The sequence below is a fragment of the Apium graveolens genome, chromosome 5, assembly GCF_009905375.1.
Source record: "Apium graveolens cultivar Ventura chromosome 5, ASM990537v1, whole genome shotgun sequence".
Lineage (NCBI taxonomy): Eukaryota > Viridiplantae > Streptophyta > Magnoliopsida > Apiales > Apiaceae > Apium > Apium graveolens.
In genome coordinates, this window is record NC_133651.1 from 240,778,910 (window position 1) to 240,795,407 (window position 16,498).

Here is a 16,498-nt window from a genome sequence, read left to right on the forward strand (position 1 = left end):
AAAGATTGGTGACGGCCCCTATGGTGGCATTGCCGGATGGAAAAGAAGATTTTGTGATCTGTAGTGACGCTTCGCATAAGGAATTAAGGTGCTTCTTATACAGCACATCAAGGTAATCGTGTAAGCGTCAAGACAATTAAGGGAATATAAATTTCGATATCCCCACCCATGAGCTTGGGCTCGTGGCAATAGTTTTGCCCTAAAGATTTGAGGCACTACTTGTATGGAGAGAAGTGCGAGATTTACACAAGCCATAAGTGCTCTAGTGCATTTTCACGTAGAAAGAGCTCAACATACGCCAGAGGAGGCGATTAGAGCTAATCAAGAATATTGATTGGGAGATTCTTTATCATTCAGGGAAAGCCAATGTGGTGACTGATGCCCTTAGTAAAAAGGAGAAACTCAAGATGATAATGTCTTTGGGAGAGTTTATGAGAGATTTTGAGAAAATGGAAATAGAAGTGAAGGTAACCGGAGCCGGTACCGAAAAGATGTTTGAGATTGCAATACAGTCCGAATTATCGGAAAAGAACATATTGTGCCAGAAAAAGTGATGAATGAAGGCAGAAAGCCAACAATTAGATAAAAGATTAATACCGAGAAAGATGATAAGGGAATAATGAGGTATTCCTACAGAATTTGGGTTCCAAATGTTCAAGAGCTTAAAGATGAAATCTTAGATAAAAGCTAGTTTGAGAAATAAGATTTAGAACAAACCCTGAACGTGATAGTCAGGGAGGTCGCCATCAAGATAGAAGGAACCCATAACATAATGGAGTGGAAAATGAGGATTTTAACGTATAAGATAACCCCAAGTATGGGAGAAGGATGAAACATTTCATCCTAAGGAAACAGAAAGTCGAGTAAGGAAAGGAGACCCGAGACGGTAATCCTATACGGCAATTCATGGACCTGTCTAAAAAGAACTTAGACTATTAACCCCAACCACCACCCTGAGGAGACAGTGCGGTGGGAAATTCTTTCAGGACCTTTAAGTCGCTAAGCTCTCAGAATTCCCAGGAACAAACGAACCCAGTAGAGGCGAGAGCCTGGTTAGAGGAAATATAGGAATCATTTGAGATTCTAAATGATTGACGAATCACAAAATACTGTTTTTGTCACTTACCCTCCTAAGAGAGAGGCCACCCGCTGGTGAAAGGCCAAGGAAGGCACGGAGCAAGAGATTATAATAAACTGATTAAAGTTCAGTCAATTGTTTTCGGGAAAGTAATTCCCAAGGTTATGGAGAGAGTGTAAAAGCTTTAGAGCCAGAACAAAGGCGGACGAGTATGATGAAATATGAAGCTAAGTTGTAAAAGTTGTCAAGATTCGTTCTGATGACAAGAATCCCAGAACAATGTGATGTTTGAAGTCAATGATTAGTGGGTTCATGAAATAATGATAAGAGAAAGGAAAATAAAAAGAAACTGAAGTGGAAAGGAATATAAAGGCAATAGAGTTTGAGGAATGATAAGGGAGTTGGGTATGAGGAATCCCTAAAGACTTGTAGCAATAGAAATAGAAAAGTATGTAATCGTCAGGATGAGGGTGATTTACCATGAGTTAAAGTTGATGATTGAAGGAATAAGAGATACATATATTTTATCCCCTGTAAGTTGGGAGGATTCAAGGAAACCTTGAGATAGTTCGAAGGATAAATAATGAGACGCGGATAGACTGAGGAGACAAGGAAGTAAGAAATTAGGAAAATTGGATGAAGGAAGTGACCTTCAAGAATGTGAAGTGTAAGACCGGTGGCTTGATACCCAGGAAGGGAGACGCCAGGAATGAGAGATATCCCAATATTGAGATGACTATTGAAATAAACAACAAAAGTAAATACGGAATTATTAAGAAGAAGTTCACGCTGAACACAACCAATATCTTCCAGAACATCCTTGTTATCGTTACCAAATCAAGCAAGAAAAGTAGATAACCGTAGTTATCTTTTGGAGGCCATATTGATTGACCTCATTTTGAATACAGATGTTATTGTGAAATTAGGCATATACTATCGAGGTGGGAAGGATTGAATAAGGCACCCTTATCAGGGATATATGACTTGATTTATCCATGAAAGGATGCATGTACCTTTTTAAAGGTGGAATTAAAGATAGAACCTCGGTAACTTAAAATGAATCCTAGGGGAATGCATAAAGGTTGGCATTTCACCCTTGGATAGTATGAGTTTTGACACTATGAATTGGAAAAGATTAAAGTAATAACAACCTTTAAGTATCAGTGGAGAATTTTTTTTTCAGAAACATATAGACAATGGTTCTAGTATTAGTATAGGGTATTTTGATATGCCCTGTATCTAGGGAATACAGGAGGAACGATTCAAGGATAACCTTAGAGGTTTTACAAGGAGAAAGGTAATATTCAAAATTCTCAAGAATAGAAATTTTGATAAAGGAAATATGACGTAATAAAAATAATGCCAAGGGGGGCACATGTTAAACCATGAGAAAGTATAGATTGAACCCAACGAAGGTCAAGAATGGTGAAAACAAGAAGGACCCAAGATAAGAGACGTCCTAAGTACAATCGAGAGTCAGTCATGATAATGTTTACATTTAAAGACTAAGGCAGTGACTTATGGAAAAATGGTGATTTTTTTTATCACAAGGACTTAAGGAAAACATCTTCACACAAGCAGTGATTGGAAATGAGGTAGAAAATTTAGTTGGAGATCGTTCAAACGACATTGATTGTAAGGAAATTTTACTATCAGGAAAGGCCAAAGAGGTGGCCGACACTTTAAGTGTAAGAGAGCAATTACAGGCGCTCGTGCCAGAGGAATACAGTGATAATGGTTGAAGCCGTAAAGGTTGTATTATGGTTTGGAAGATTGACATTCCTTCTGATGACTGTGCAATACCCAACAGTAATAGTAGTTTGGTAAAGGTTTAATTCGTATAATCGCCATGAGCGGGCTACCTATCTTAGAAGGTCCTATCTTGAGAAAAAGCCAGGACCATGTTTCAAAAAGAACTAAACAAACCTTTGAGTTAAGTCTTCTGTTGAAGGCATTTGATTAAGAATGGTATTAACCTGCTATCGTTGTTTTGATCAAAACTCTTCTGCAATTTTATCTGCTTCATGTCATATGTACGTCAAGTTCAGGAGTGTTCTTCATGAATCATGAACGGTGATCATGTTACTTCCTTAGAAGAATTCGATACGAGATGCATGGACTCCGTATAGTTAGCTATTAAGACTTCATGGAAAATGAATGATTACAGTAGGTCAACGGTGGACCCTAGTAGTGCAGCAATGATTCTGCGAGTAATGAGTCGATTACAACCGTGAGAGTTGTATTGGAATGGATGTTGAGATTAAGTACCACAAATCGGGTTGTGGTGATGTATAAGTTATCATTGATAAAATAATTAAGTAGATTATCTACCTATTGAATACTTATTCCTTCTTATCAATAGAGAGTCGTATTACTATACGAGGAAGGTTGCGGTGCAAGCATAGAATTCTAGTAACGATGATGTCTAGAATGAGATTCCAGATTCGATTTTCGATGTTGAGGGAGTTTCAAAGGTGATTGAGTATAAGCTCGAGGAAGAGCATGGGTCCATATAATGATGGACAGAATAGCAAAAATATTTAAGCATGCAAAATGCGATGCGATAATACTTGATGTTGATATATATACACATATGTTTTGTTCTCCTATGACAAACCTCTATAGTTCAGAGGTAGGTTCCAAGCCAGATATTTTGTGGCAGTATTTTTTTCATATATACAATTCTCTTCAATTCGCTTTTTTCTCTCCTTTTCAATTCATATAAGCTGAGAAGAACAACCCTTCCAGAAGGGGAGGTATTGCCGAATGACTATCTATCTGTGTGATAGAAGCCTAGTAGGATACCAGCTATTGTTTAATTGTTTGGCAAGTACTAAAGGCTGGCCACCTTCTGTACTAACTATGCAATAGAACAAGTGTTCATGATCATAGTGATCTCTCAACAAATTCCTTTACTTCTATATGATTGATCAAACTTTGGGAAAATAAAAACAGCTGAAAAAGGAGTAGTAAAGTTATGGTGATATTCGGAATGGAAACACGTTCGTGATACTAAGGTTGACGTGGTTATTAAAAGGTTATAGAATGCTAACGAGCAAAAGTATAACCAGTGTAATATTAGGAACGGAAGGTAGTAGCGATTACGAACTGGAAATGTATGGGTATTGAGAAGCAAAAGCTCTAATGCTAAAAGCTATAATAAGAGTCTGTGCAATAGACTTGGAAGAATTTGGAATGATCACTTAACGCGGATGAGTTTTCTCACGATAATAAATCGTATGTCAGGTATCGAGATGTCGTCTTATGACATCTTTGAGGGAAGACAATGTCGATCTCCCTTATGTTAGGATGAAGTTGTAGAGCGCAAGATGCTCGGACCAGCAGTGGTCCAAAGGACCAAGAATATAATAGATCTAATCAGAGGACGGCTGGGAGTAGCCCAAGATGGACATAAGAGGTATGCTGATTTGACTCGAAAGGACAAAGAGTATGAAATAGGGGACCTAGTAATGTTATAGGTATCCCTTGCAAAGGATTGATGAGGTTCGGAAAGAAAGGAAAGCTAAGTCCACAAATTGTTGGACCCTTGGATATATTAAGACGTATTGGGAAGTTAGCATATGAGCTAGCCCTACCCCCGAACATGTAGCAAGTTCATAACGTGTTCCGTGTATTAATGTTAAGGAAGTGTAATTCAGATGCCAGACAAATAGGGGCATATGAGCGCATAGACATGCAACCAGACGTAACCTACATGGAGCAACCAGGAAGGGTTATAGATCAAAAATGGACAAATACTTAGGAGAAGAGTTATCAAACTAGTCAGAGTTTGATGGTAGAACCACAATGTGGGAAAATTACGTAAGAGTTAGAAAGTGCAATGTTAAGAAAGTATCCCTACTCATTTTCTATCTGATTCCGGGAGGGAATCCTTTTTTGGAGGGGAGACTGTAATAACCCCAATTTTTGGAATTTTTGAAACCCTTATGAATAGTGTTTTGCTGATTATGCTGAATAAGAAAACTTTTCATGCCACACTATATAGGGGTTCTTTTATTGATCTTCTGGGATATTATTAGTACTCTATGTGGTATATAAGTGTATGTAAAGATCGTCAGAATCCAAATCCGAACACTTTGATTTTTCCTGAAAATCTACCAGATACAGAAATAATTGAGTATAAGGTAACAGAATAAAAAGGATTTAAATTCAAGGATTATAAAAGAGGATCATGAAAGGAATATAATGTATTGAGAAAGGTGAAGGAAACCTAAGTAATAAGATCCCGAGTATGATCCCTCAAACGATAAACGAAAATGAAAGTTAAGCGAACCGCATAACAGATCAGCGGTCATTAGCCAAGTAATTAGGAGTTAACAAGGGGTTAGTGGATGATGATGTCATCACACCAACAAGAGGAAGACAAGTGTAACAAGGTGACATCACATGATGACCTAAACATGACATAGGGAAGGAGGTGTGGTTGATTAATAACCACACCATTTTTCATAGGTAAATAGGTAATTAATCAAAAACAAAAGCTAGAAACCAAGCAAAGAAATCCAAAAAAACACAAAATACTCCCATTTTCAAGAAGAGCTCTCGGCTTTTCTTCTTTTTCAAAGAAGAAAATTTCCAAAATTCAAGATCCAAGCCTTGTTAATTAGTGAGGTAATTATCTAAGATTCCTTGTACATAGATATGGATATCCTATAAGTTTAAGCTTCTAATTCCTTCACAATCTCTTCCAATAAATCAAGGAAGAAGATGGTGAATAGTAACCTTCAAGAAATAACTTTGGTTTTCTTGATTTTTTATGAAAGTTCAAGGTAGCTTATGCATAGATCAAGGCTTCCATGGACATTCCAAGGATCTTTCATTGATTAAAAGCTTCAAGGAAGGTATAACTCTAAATTATCTTAGCATTAAGTTGTTTGGTATAAATGATTATGATGATGGAATGATAGGTTAAGTGTAGTAGTTGTTTTGTCATGTTGAGATCTTAGTTGTTAAGTGTTTTTGTTGATTTTGGGAGTTAAGATTAGCACTAGTTGTTCTTGATGTTTCATGGTATGATTTGGGCTTGGTTTAAATGGTTTAAAGTGGTTGATGAGTGATATTGTCATATGGTTGTATTGGGATTGATTGGTGATGGTTTGGTGTTGAATTGGTTTGGTAAAATTTTGGGAAATCGCGTAAACATAGCCGTCGTAATGTCCGATTTACCTTAGACTGTTTTGTTCTTAACATCAGAACCCTTGAACTCACTGTTAGGTTTTGTCCATTGCCATTTTTAGATAGTTCATGTTGCGAGCTTCGTTTTGATATGTGGTTCGTTTGAATCCGATGTACGGTTTAGGAGAAACGACCATTTTAAGTAACGGCGTTTCGCGAACGAACCATTACCCCTTGCCTTACTTTAAAACATAGGTTAAGACCTTAAAGGACAAATTGGAGTATGAATCATTTATGTAAAGTGTATTAGGCAGTTGGTAAGGCACTCACGAAAGAATCTCCTTAAAACCCTTAATGGTTAATTTATTAAAAATGGTGGAGCCGAGGGTACTCGAGCGACTCAAGTGAATCGTTAAGCGCGAAAGCGAACGTTAGGACTCTAAATGGTTAAAGTCTTGTTTCTTAAGCGACCGGGGTTTAATTCCGACTTATGTTATTGTTCATAGGTTATCGGACCCACTCTAAGCTTAAGTCTATCCGGGAGCACTCAGGCAAGTTTTCTACCCGTTATACTGTTGTTGTGATGTATACATATGTATATGCATTATCTTGTGATAGATGCATGATGGTTAATTAGAAAATTCTTGCGATATATTGTAGCATGTGATATGGTATATATGCATGCCTGTTTCGTATTCTTGATACATATATCTGTTGATTCAGTTGATAATACCTATGCTAGAGATAAGCGGTAATTTGCATATACCCTTAGTATAGGGGACCCCAAGGTGAACTTTTTCTAAAACCGGGAGTCGATGTTCCCGAGTATATTATATATATATATTTATATATATATTGATATAGTTTTCAAAACTATTAATCGAATAAGGTTTATTCGATAACTTTATTTTATTTAATGAATATTATTTTGAATATTCATTCGAGGGCTTATGACTCCGTTGATTTTATTATTGAATATTATTTTGAATATTCATTCGAGGGCTTATGACTCCGTTTATTTTATTAATGAATATTATTATTTGAATATTCATTCGAGGACTTATGACTCCGATTAACTACTAATTATTATTCTTTATTTTATTAAGGAATAATGTGTCGATAATCAAACTCACTTTTGATTATTCAAATAAAGATAGTACTTTCGTATAAGTATATCTTTGGTTATTTAATATTCATTGCAAGTATAAGTTTTAAAACTTCTACTTCAATTATTTTTATAAAGATTATTCTTTATGAGGATATTATTTAAATAATAATATTCAGATATTTCCTAATATATCGGGACTGATTTATTTTAGTAAATCAGCATCACTCCAAACATTCCAAAAAATGTTTTGCGAGTCTTGAAAATGATTTTAAAAGTTAGAGCGGATCCCAAAACTCATTTATATTTAAGATCTTCCTTTCAAAGGGGATTTAAATACTCGCTCAAAACCTGAGGGATCCGGCTCTGTGGTGTATTGTATATTCGCAACAAGGTTGCTATTTTGATAAAAGAATTTTTGATTACTTACCTAACACTCGGGAAGTAAAATTCTTGGAACAAGTTAATCCATTAACAGGCATCGCCTGGGAAATATCGGTGAGTTCTCCTTTCCAACTAGATACGTCTTCTTGGTGGAGTCGTATCAACAAGTTTCTACTTCGGGAAAAGGGGAACGAGCTTTATGTTTCAGAGTCATGGATTTCATCTGAACTAGGAGTGGCGTAAGTGGTCGAGTGGCGCCGGCCCAGCCTTATTATATTGGCCCAAATGGCCCGGAAGTTCCGCTAAGACGGTCCATTCCTTAGGAGTCCAGTGTTCGGTTGACAAGTAAATCTGACAGGTTCTCCTCTACATGTAGGAAATGGTGGGGTTGTACTACTGCGACTGATCATCGTAAGTGGTCTTCCTGGCGCGACAAAACTCCCGTAATGAGTTTATCATCCAATTGGATATTTCTGCAACACTACCCAGAGCACTTCGATAGGAAGGCTACGGTTGGGCGATTGTTGAGTGTTGGCAGGGAACAGTTTTCAAAATGATGTTTGCATCAAATGAAGTATCTCGTAACTTCATTTTATTTTGATGATATTGTAAAGATTGATTCTATACAAGTTTTATCTTGTAGCTTAATCTATGGGATGAACTATTTATACATTGAACGGTGGTAGTTCAAGTAGTATTCGGAAAAGATATAAGTATATTGGAGTATCTTGTAACTTCATATTTTAAACTTATATCTAGTAAATGATTATCTTGTGCATGTCAAAGATTTTCAGAAAAATGTGGAGACAAGGTTAGATATATGAGATCACCTTGCAACGATATTTTTATACAATTATAAACTGGAACTCTGTGGATGTTATACATGTCAGAGGATTTCAAATATTGTGAAAAGTATATATATGTATATATATATACTGAATATTTTGCGACTTGGTCACGTTAAGATATCAGCTTGGTTCATTTCTTCTTGACCAAGACTTTTATGAGTACTATGAGAATGCTCATATATTGTTAATCATTATACATATTATTTTGGTGGGCTTGTTGCTCACCCTTGCTTTCTTCTTTCATCACACAACAACAGATAGAAAAGATGAACAAGACCAAGCTTCTAATTCGCAAGCGGTTAGAAAATGTTCCGCAGTTTTCTGGAAGCATTGATGCCGCCGTAGCTGAGGTAGGAGCTACCAATAGGCTAGGTTTTCAACTATTGATGAACCAGATTTATGTATAATATGAATTGTAATAATGGCAAAGAAATGTAAATTTATTCAGAACCTTCTTGAGGTGTAATGGCTTATTATGTGGAATAAAATGACTTGTGTTATTTTTTGGATATTCATCTCTGAGACTATAACTTGTGGTGTGTGTGTTTATTGTGGGGTCACAGTACAGAGTAGTTGACTATTTATTAAGATTGAGTGTTATTAAGGGAAATGGAACTCGTGACAACCCGAATCCTCGACCCCGGATTTGGGGGTGTTACAAATAAACCGGTTGAAGAAGTAGTTTACATTTTGGGTAATATCTACGTTTAACTTTTTATTTGTAACTAGCATCATAACTCGTGCTAAATGACATAAATAAAATACAATTTTTATTAACTTGAATATAATACAGTCAAGACAGATCCTCAATTTCTGATATAACTAAATTGGAAAACAAATAACACACTAAAAATAATTAGATGATTTGTTTTCTAATCGTTTAACACTCATGAATTTATATTTCATATTATGATAATCGGTTCGTTTTTTAAAATAATCTCTGCATGTCGAATAATTTAAATCTTAGTAATTGATAGTAGTTCCTTTCGGCATCATCAAAGTATGAATTAGAGTTTAGAAAAATGTTATACATTCGAAATTCTAAAACATCAAATAGTTTTATTGTAATAATTATAATGTCATTTCTTTATTTTCTTTATAGAAGATTATAATAAAAATAAAAAGTCTTGCAGAACTATCATTTTCATTTTTCCAACACATAAACCAATTTTCAATTGGGGTTACGCATCCATGTCTTCAATTCAATCTATTCTCGCATTATCACATGACAAAATAAAAATCAAAACGTAGTACTAAATTTATTGTTAACATTTTCATTCGAAATCGTGTTTCCTTCTTGATTGGGTTTTGTTCCGTAAATTGAACATAATCTTTCTCTCTCTTCCCCGCCTTATCCCTCCATCCCTTTCGAACTTCTTTGTCTGTAATTACCGGACGATGACAATTTGTTAATATTATATCTTCCCCCTTGACTGCCGAGACGGGACGTATTTGATTTTCGTAATAAGGCTTTCAAACGCTTTCTCAAATCTTATATCTCTCTGACACCGATCAAAGTTAATTATTATTTTGGAAATCTTGGAAGACAGAGTCTACAAGGGAGGTAGTGTTCCCGTGACCGGTTATTTTCAAGAAACAGTGTAGGGTTGTAAGTGACTCGCGACAGTCACTTTCGGTATTGTATCTTATAGTTTAGTCATTGTTATTGATTTTTAAGTGTTATTTAGTTTATTTATTTAGTGTTCTTGTTCTTATAAGTGCTGTACTTTTATTTATGGCATCCTCGAGTAGAGTCATTTTGGAGAGTGGAGGGAGAAATAGGGAGGTTGTTGGTTCTTTCTTTAGAGTAAGTTCTTTGAATGTAGGCACTCTTACTGGAAATTTTTTAGAACTTGTAGATGAGTTAAAGAAGAGACATGTTGATGCAGTGTGTGTGCAAGAGACCAAGTGGAAGGGTGCTAAGACCAAGGAAGCCAATGGTTTTAAATTATGGTATTCAGGTGTTGTAACCAATAAAAATGGTGTTGGTATTATGTTAGGTACTCATCTGAGGAATAATGTGGTGGAGGTGAATCGATTTGGTGATAGGGTGATGATGATTAAACTAGTTCTGGATGTTGTGGTTGTTAATTTAGTTAGTGCCTATGCCCCACATGCTGGTTTGGGAGACGGGGAGAAAAAATAATTCTGGGATTGTTTAGATGATTTAGTTCGTACAATACCTAGTGATCAAATTTTATATATAGGGGTGATTTTAATGGTCATATTGGAAAATTTTCTGATGGTTATTGATAGGGAATAAATAAATCCCGATTACATAGTTAATATTGCATTAATTCCACATGATTTGGGCTGCAAGGCCCAATAAGAAGATGTATGATATTCATACCAAAAAGGTTAACACATTGATCAGGCCTGATGGACCAGATCAAGCCTGATGGAACAAAGAAGGCCCAAAACCCTGATTATTAATTAATTTCGTAATTAATTAATAAGGGAGAAAAATAGCTGTTAAGATGAGTCCTGGTGGAAATATAAATCCTTGTAGATTGGCCTGCAAGGAACCTCAAGGGATAAGGAATCAGCTTCCTACTTCCTAGGACTCCAAATTCCATTCTAATTCTGAGACTTAGCTACCAAGTCTCCTATACCAAGTCCAATTCAAGGACCACCAACATCTATATAAGGGGTCTTACCCCCACCAATCAGAACTACGTTTTTTGACTTGATCCTTGGCAATCAGCAAGGTACGTAGGCATCTTGTTACGGCAGATTGAGTCACGAAACACAAGAGCAGTCAAATCGAGCCTCGAAGCTCACGTTCCTTAGTAATAAATACAGCGATTATATATCTTAGTTTTTAATCCATAATATTTGGCGCCGTCTGTGGGAAAGCACAACAACAACCATGGCGAGAACATGGAGAATAATTAGAGCTCTTGAGGAAGGAACACCATCGGGGATAACTCTAGTGATTTCGGCAACCGTGGAGATACCTCCTCATTCAACTTATACAGCTACCCAAGGAGAAGCCCAGATAGGGGCAACTCAACCTCAGCCACAAGGGACGATTCCCTCGGCTATTCAAGGTACGAATCCCCAAGTTCAACAACTACACGCACCTGTGAATTCTCGACCTATCGGGTACGAATATTCAACTGTTGTGACTACTAACCCCCCTTATGAGATGCCCCTTTACCCCGAGGTTGGAGGAAGTGGACATGCTGGACGGAGTAAAGCACGAGGGCGATCGCCCCCATACATACGAGGTTTGGCTCCTATCCCTGAGGATCAGGAATTTTCTGGTCCTTACACTGAGAGAGACTCCGAATCTTCAGATGATGAAGTAGCCCCAAGAAGGAGACGTGCTGGCAAAGAGCCGATGGCTGGTGGTAGCCAACGTCCTCAAAGCACCCAAGGGACGAATCCCCAAGAAGTGCAAGAAAGGATCAGGGCTCACGAGGCTGAGATTCAAAGGCTGAGGCGCGACTTGGAGGTGCACCAGACCACCATACCCCCAGTACCTCCTAGGGGGAGAAATCCTCCTCCTATCATAGACCTGGATGGTCCAGTACAGAGAAGGGCTATTGTCCCAAGGGATGATCCAAGCAATCTTCTTCCCCTTGGAGATCCTGATGATCCTACTCCGCCTTTCACTGAAGATATAATGAATGCCCATATCTCAAGGAAGTTCAAGATGCCAACTATCAAAGCTTTTGATGGCACATGAGATCCCGCTAATCATGTTAGGACATTCTCTAATGCACTGCTGTTGCAGCCCGTGAATGTTGCTATTAAGTGTCGGGCCTTTCCTCAAACCCTATCTGGTATGGCTCAAAGGTGGTATAGTCATTTGCCCCCAAACTCTATTGGGTCGTTCAGAGAATTAAGTCAAGCTTTCATTAAACAGTTCATCAGTGGGAGAGTGTATGAAAAAAGTTGAGCATCCCTCATGAGCATTGTGCAGGGAGCAAAGGAATCCTTGAGAGTCTACCTGAATCGTATTACAAAGGAGGCTTTAAAAGTCCCGGACCTTGATGACAAGATCGCAATGATAGCACTGCAACAAGGAACTAGGGATGCATTTTTCAAGATGTCCTTGGCCAAACGCCCTCCTGAAAGCATATTGCAGCTCCAGGATAGGGCAGGGAAGTACATCAAGGTGGAAGAGAGCATGAGGAAGACCGTAGTGAGTAATGAGCCCACTGGAGGCAAGAAGCGGAAAACTGATCTGGAGTATATCGCTAAGGACAAGTATCATAGAACCGAGCAAAACCCTGATTCAACTCCCAAGAAGGGAGGACCTGGGTAAAAGTTCACCGAATACGCTGAGCTGAATGCTCCCAGAAGCCAGATCTTGATGGAAATCGAGAAAGATCGAGATATTCATTGGCCTAAGCCCTTGAAGGCTGATCCTGCCAAGCTAGATAAGAGCAAGTATTGCAGATTTCACAAAGATGTTGGTCATGACACCGATGAGTGTAGGCAGCTGAAAGATGAAATTGAGTTCCTCATTCGAAAAGGAAGATTGAATAAATACACTGAAGAAGGAGGGGATAGGAGTAATAATGGAAGGAAGAACTTTGAAGATCGTATGAGGGACCAAGACGATCAGGGGTGGAATCTCCATCCTAGAGGACCGGTTATAAACGCAATTTTTGGAGGGCCGCGACCTCGAGGGCCTGTGATAAACACAATCTTTAGAGGACCAACTGCTGCTGGATTATCCAGGAACTCCATAAAAGCATATACTAGAGAGGTTATGCATATTGTTGGAGAAGCCCCGAAGAGGGCCAGGACAGAAATGACATTGGTTTTTGATGATTCTGACCTAGAAGGTGTGAAATTTCTTCATGACGACCCGCTGGTCATAACACCGATAATAGGAAATAGCCTGGTCAAGAGAGTCCTTGTGGATAATGGTGCTTCAGTGGATATATTGCTCCATGACGCCTTTCTAAGGATGGGATATAACGACTCCCAATTGACCTCAACCGACATGCCGATATATGGATTTGCGGGAGTAGAGTGCCCCGTGGAAGGGATAATCAAGTTGCCAACCACAAGCGACGTAGATGTTGGACTTTGTGGTGGTAAAGGATATTTCAACTTATAACGCTATCATGGGGAGAACAGGGATACATGCCTTCAAGGCAATCCCTTCTTCCTACCATTCAGTTATGAAGTTTCCCACCCGGAATGGGATTGGAGAAGAGAGAGGAGATCAAAAGATGGCTAGAAGCTGTTATGTAGCCTTTTTGAGGGCAGATGGAGTTGGGGGGCAGGTTTTTCCTATTGAAGATATGGATATCTGAGAGAATGATGAGAAAAGAGGAAAGCCAGCAGAAGACTTGGTTTCGATTTCTTTAGCCCCCGAGAATCCTGAGAGGATGACTTTCATTGGAGCCACACTCAAGGAGCCCCTTAGAGGGAAGTTGGTGAGATTTTTGCAAGAAAATAGTGATGTGTTTGCATGGTCAGCAGCTGATATGCCAGGCATAGACCCATAATTGATTACTCACAAGTTGAATGTGGACCCGAATCGGAAGACAGTAAAGCAAAAGAAAAGAAACTTTGCCCCGGAAAGACAAGAAGCTATAAAACAGGAGGTTGAGAAGCTCTTAGAGACTGGTTTCATTAAGGAGATACAGTTTCCTGAATGGTTAGCAAACCCTGTAATGGTGAAGAAGGCCAATGGAAAATGGAGGATGTGTATAGACTTCACTAATCTGAATGATGCATGCCCTAAGGACTGTTTTCCGTTGCCAAAGATTGATACTTTGATAGATGCCACTGCTGGGCATGAGATGCTGAGCTTCATGGATGGATTTAGTGGATACAATCAAATTAAGATGCACAAGAATGACATTCCAAAGGTATTATTCATCACTGACTTTGGTGTTTATTATTATCTTGTTATGACATTTGGTCTCAAGAATGCAGGAGCCACCTATCAAAGGTTGGTAAATAAAATTTTTAATGATCTTATTGGCAAGACTATGGAAGTCTATGTTGATGACATGTTAGTCAAGAGTCTAGTAAAGACTGATTATATAACCCATTTAAGGGAAGCTTTTGAGGTCCTGAGGTACCACAAGATGATGTTAAATCCTACGAAGTGTGCTTTCGGAGTAGGATCTGGAAATTTTTTGGGATTGATGGTCTCCAAGAGAGGGATCGATGCCAACCCCGATAAAATAAAGGCAATCCTGGACATGGAGCCACCAAAAACTGTCAAGGATGTTCGGAAGCTCACAGGAAGGGTTGCTGCGCTGGGACGATTCATCTCCAGGTCAGGGGACAAGTGCTTGTCGTTCTTCAAGTCACTAAAGAACATTAAGGACTTTGTATGGAGTGAGGAAAACCAGAAGGCATTCGAGGAATTAAAGAAATATATGGCTCAGGCCCCGTTGTTGGCCAAGCCAGCTTTGAATGAAGTTTTATACTTGTACTTAGCCATTTCAGAGAGTGCCTTGAGCGCTATATTGGTTAAGGAGGAACTGAAAATCCAGAAATCCGTATACTATGTCAGCAAAATTCTGCCTGGTGCTGAGTTGAATTATTCAACTATTGAGAAATTTGCTCTAGCCTTGGTAATGGCTTCAAGAAAGTTACGTCCTTACTTTCAGGCTCATCAAATTGAGGTGCTAACAAATCAGCCCCTGAGAAATACCATTCATAGTCTCAAGGCTAGTGGGAGGTTGATCAAGTGGGCAATAGAGCTGGGAGAATTTGACATCAAGTACAAGCCACGAACGGCAATAAAGCGCAGGCATTAGCTGACTTCGTGTTGGAATGTACCATACCCAACCAACCAAGAATTCGGGGGGAAAGAAGATACCATACCTCAAGACAAGGAAGTTAATAAGAGGGACAAAGAAGAGGATGATAAGGAGAAAGAATATTGGGTTCTCTATTTTGATGGAGCATCAAAAATAAATTCAAGTGGAGCAAGTTTGGTTTTACAAAGCCCCGATGGGTTCTTGATTAAGTATGCCATGAAGTTAGACTTCCCGACCATGAACAATGAGGCAGAATATGAAGCTGTGATAGCTGGCCTCAGCCTAGCAGGGACAATTAGAGTCAAGAACTTAAAAGTTTGTGGAGATTCGAAGCTGGTTGTATCCAAGGTAAAGGGAGAGTTTGAGGCAAGGGATGATACGATGGCTAAGTATGTCTGCCTAGTAAGAGCTATGATGACCCAATTCAGTGAATGCCATGTTGAGCACATTCCAAGGGAGGAAAATGCTAAGGCAGATGCATTATCAAAGTTTGCTTCATCTGAGATAGAAGAAAGTTCAGGAAGTGTATACTTCCGCATTTTGAAGACACGGAGCATAGATGTTAAGCTTGTAGCTCATATAGGCCTGGGGACGTCATGGATAAATCCCATTAAGTCCCACATTCAAACCGGTTGGTTGCCAAACGATGCTACTGAAGCAAGGAAGTTAGCTGTTCGAGCACTAAGGTACTCTTTGATAGATGGGATTCTATATAAAAGATCTTTCGTGGTTCCTTACTTAAGGTGTCTCAGGCCCCATGAGGCACGCTTGGCTCTTGAAGAAGTACATGAAGGTATTTGTGGGCAACACTTGGGGGGCAGGGTCTTAGCTCATAAGATAACCCGTTTAGGCTTCTATTGGCCAGAAATGATGGCTGATGCCAAAGAATATGTGAAGAAGTATGACCGCTGTCAGAAACATGCATTGGTCGTTAGACAACCCCCCGAGATGCTGACCTCTATCAACTCACCCATCCCCTTTGCTATGTGGGGAATGGATATACTTGGGCCTTTCCCCCTGGCCACGGCACAAAGAAAGTTTTTAATTGTAGCCATCGATTATTTTACCAAGTGGATTGAAGCCAAACCCTTGGCCAAAATCACAACTAAGCAGGTTGCACAATTCCTCTGGGAAAATATCATGTGCCGGTATGGAATTCTCCGCATCCTAGTCACTGACAATGGAACACAATTCAATAACGAGG

General features: G+C 38.7%; 1 protein-coding gene across 1 annotated transcript; it reads left to right on the top strand.

The window, feature by feature from the left end:
* The first annotated feature begins 10,286 nt into the window (after positions 1–10,286).
* Positions 10,287–10,697, top strand: LOC141660825 (uncharacterized). The gene has a single exon (XM_074467812.1). It carries the CDS (start codon positions 10,287–10,289, stop codon positions 10,695–10,697), a length of 411 nt encoding a protein of 136 aa, XP_074323913.1.
* The last annotated feature ends 5,801 nt before the right edge of the window (positions 10,698–16,498 follow it).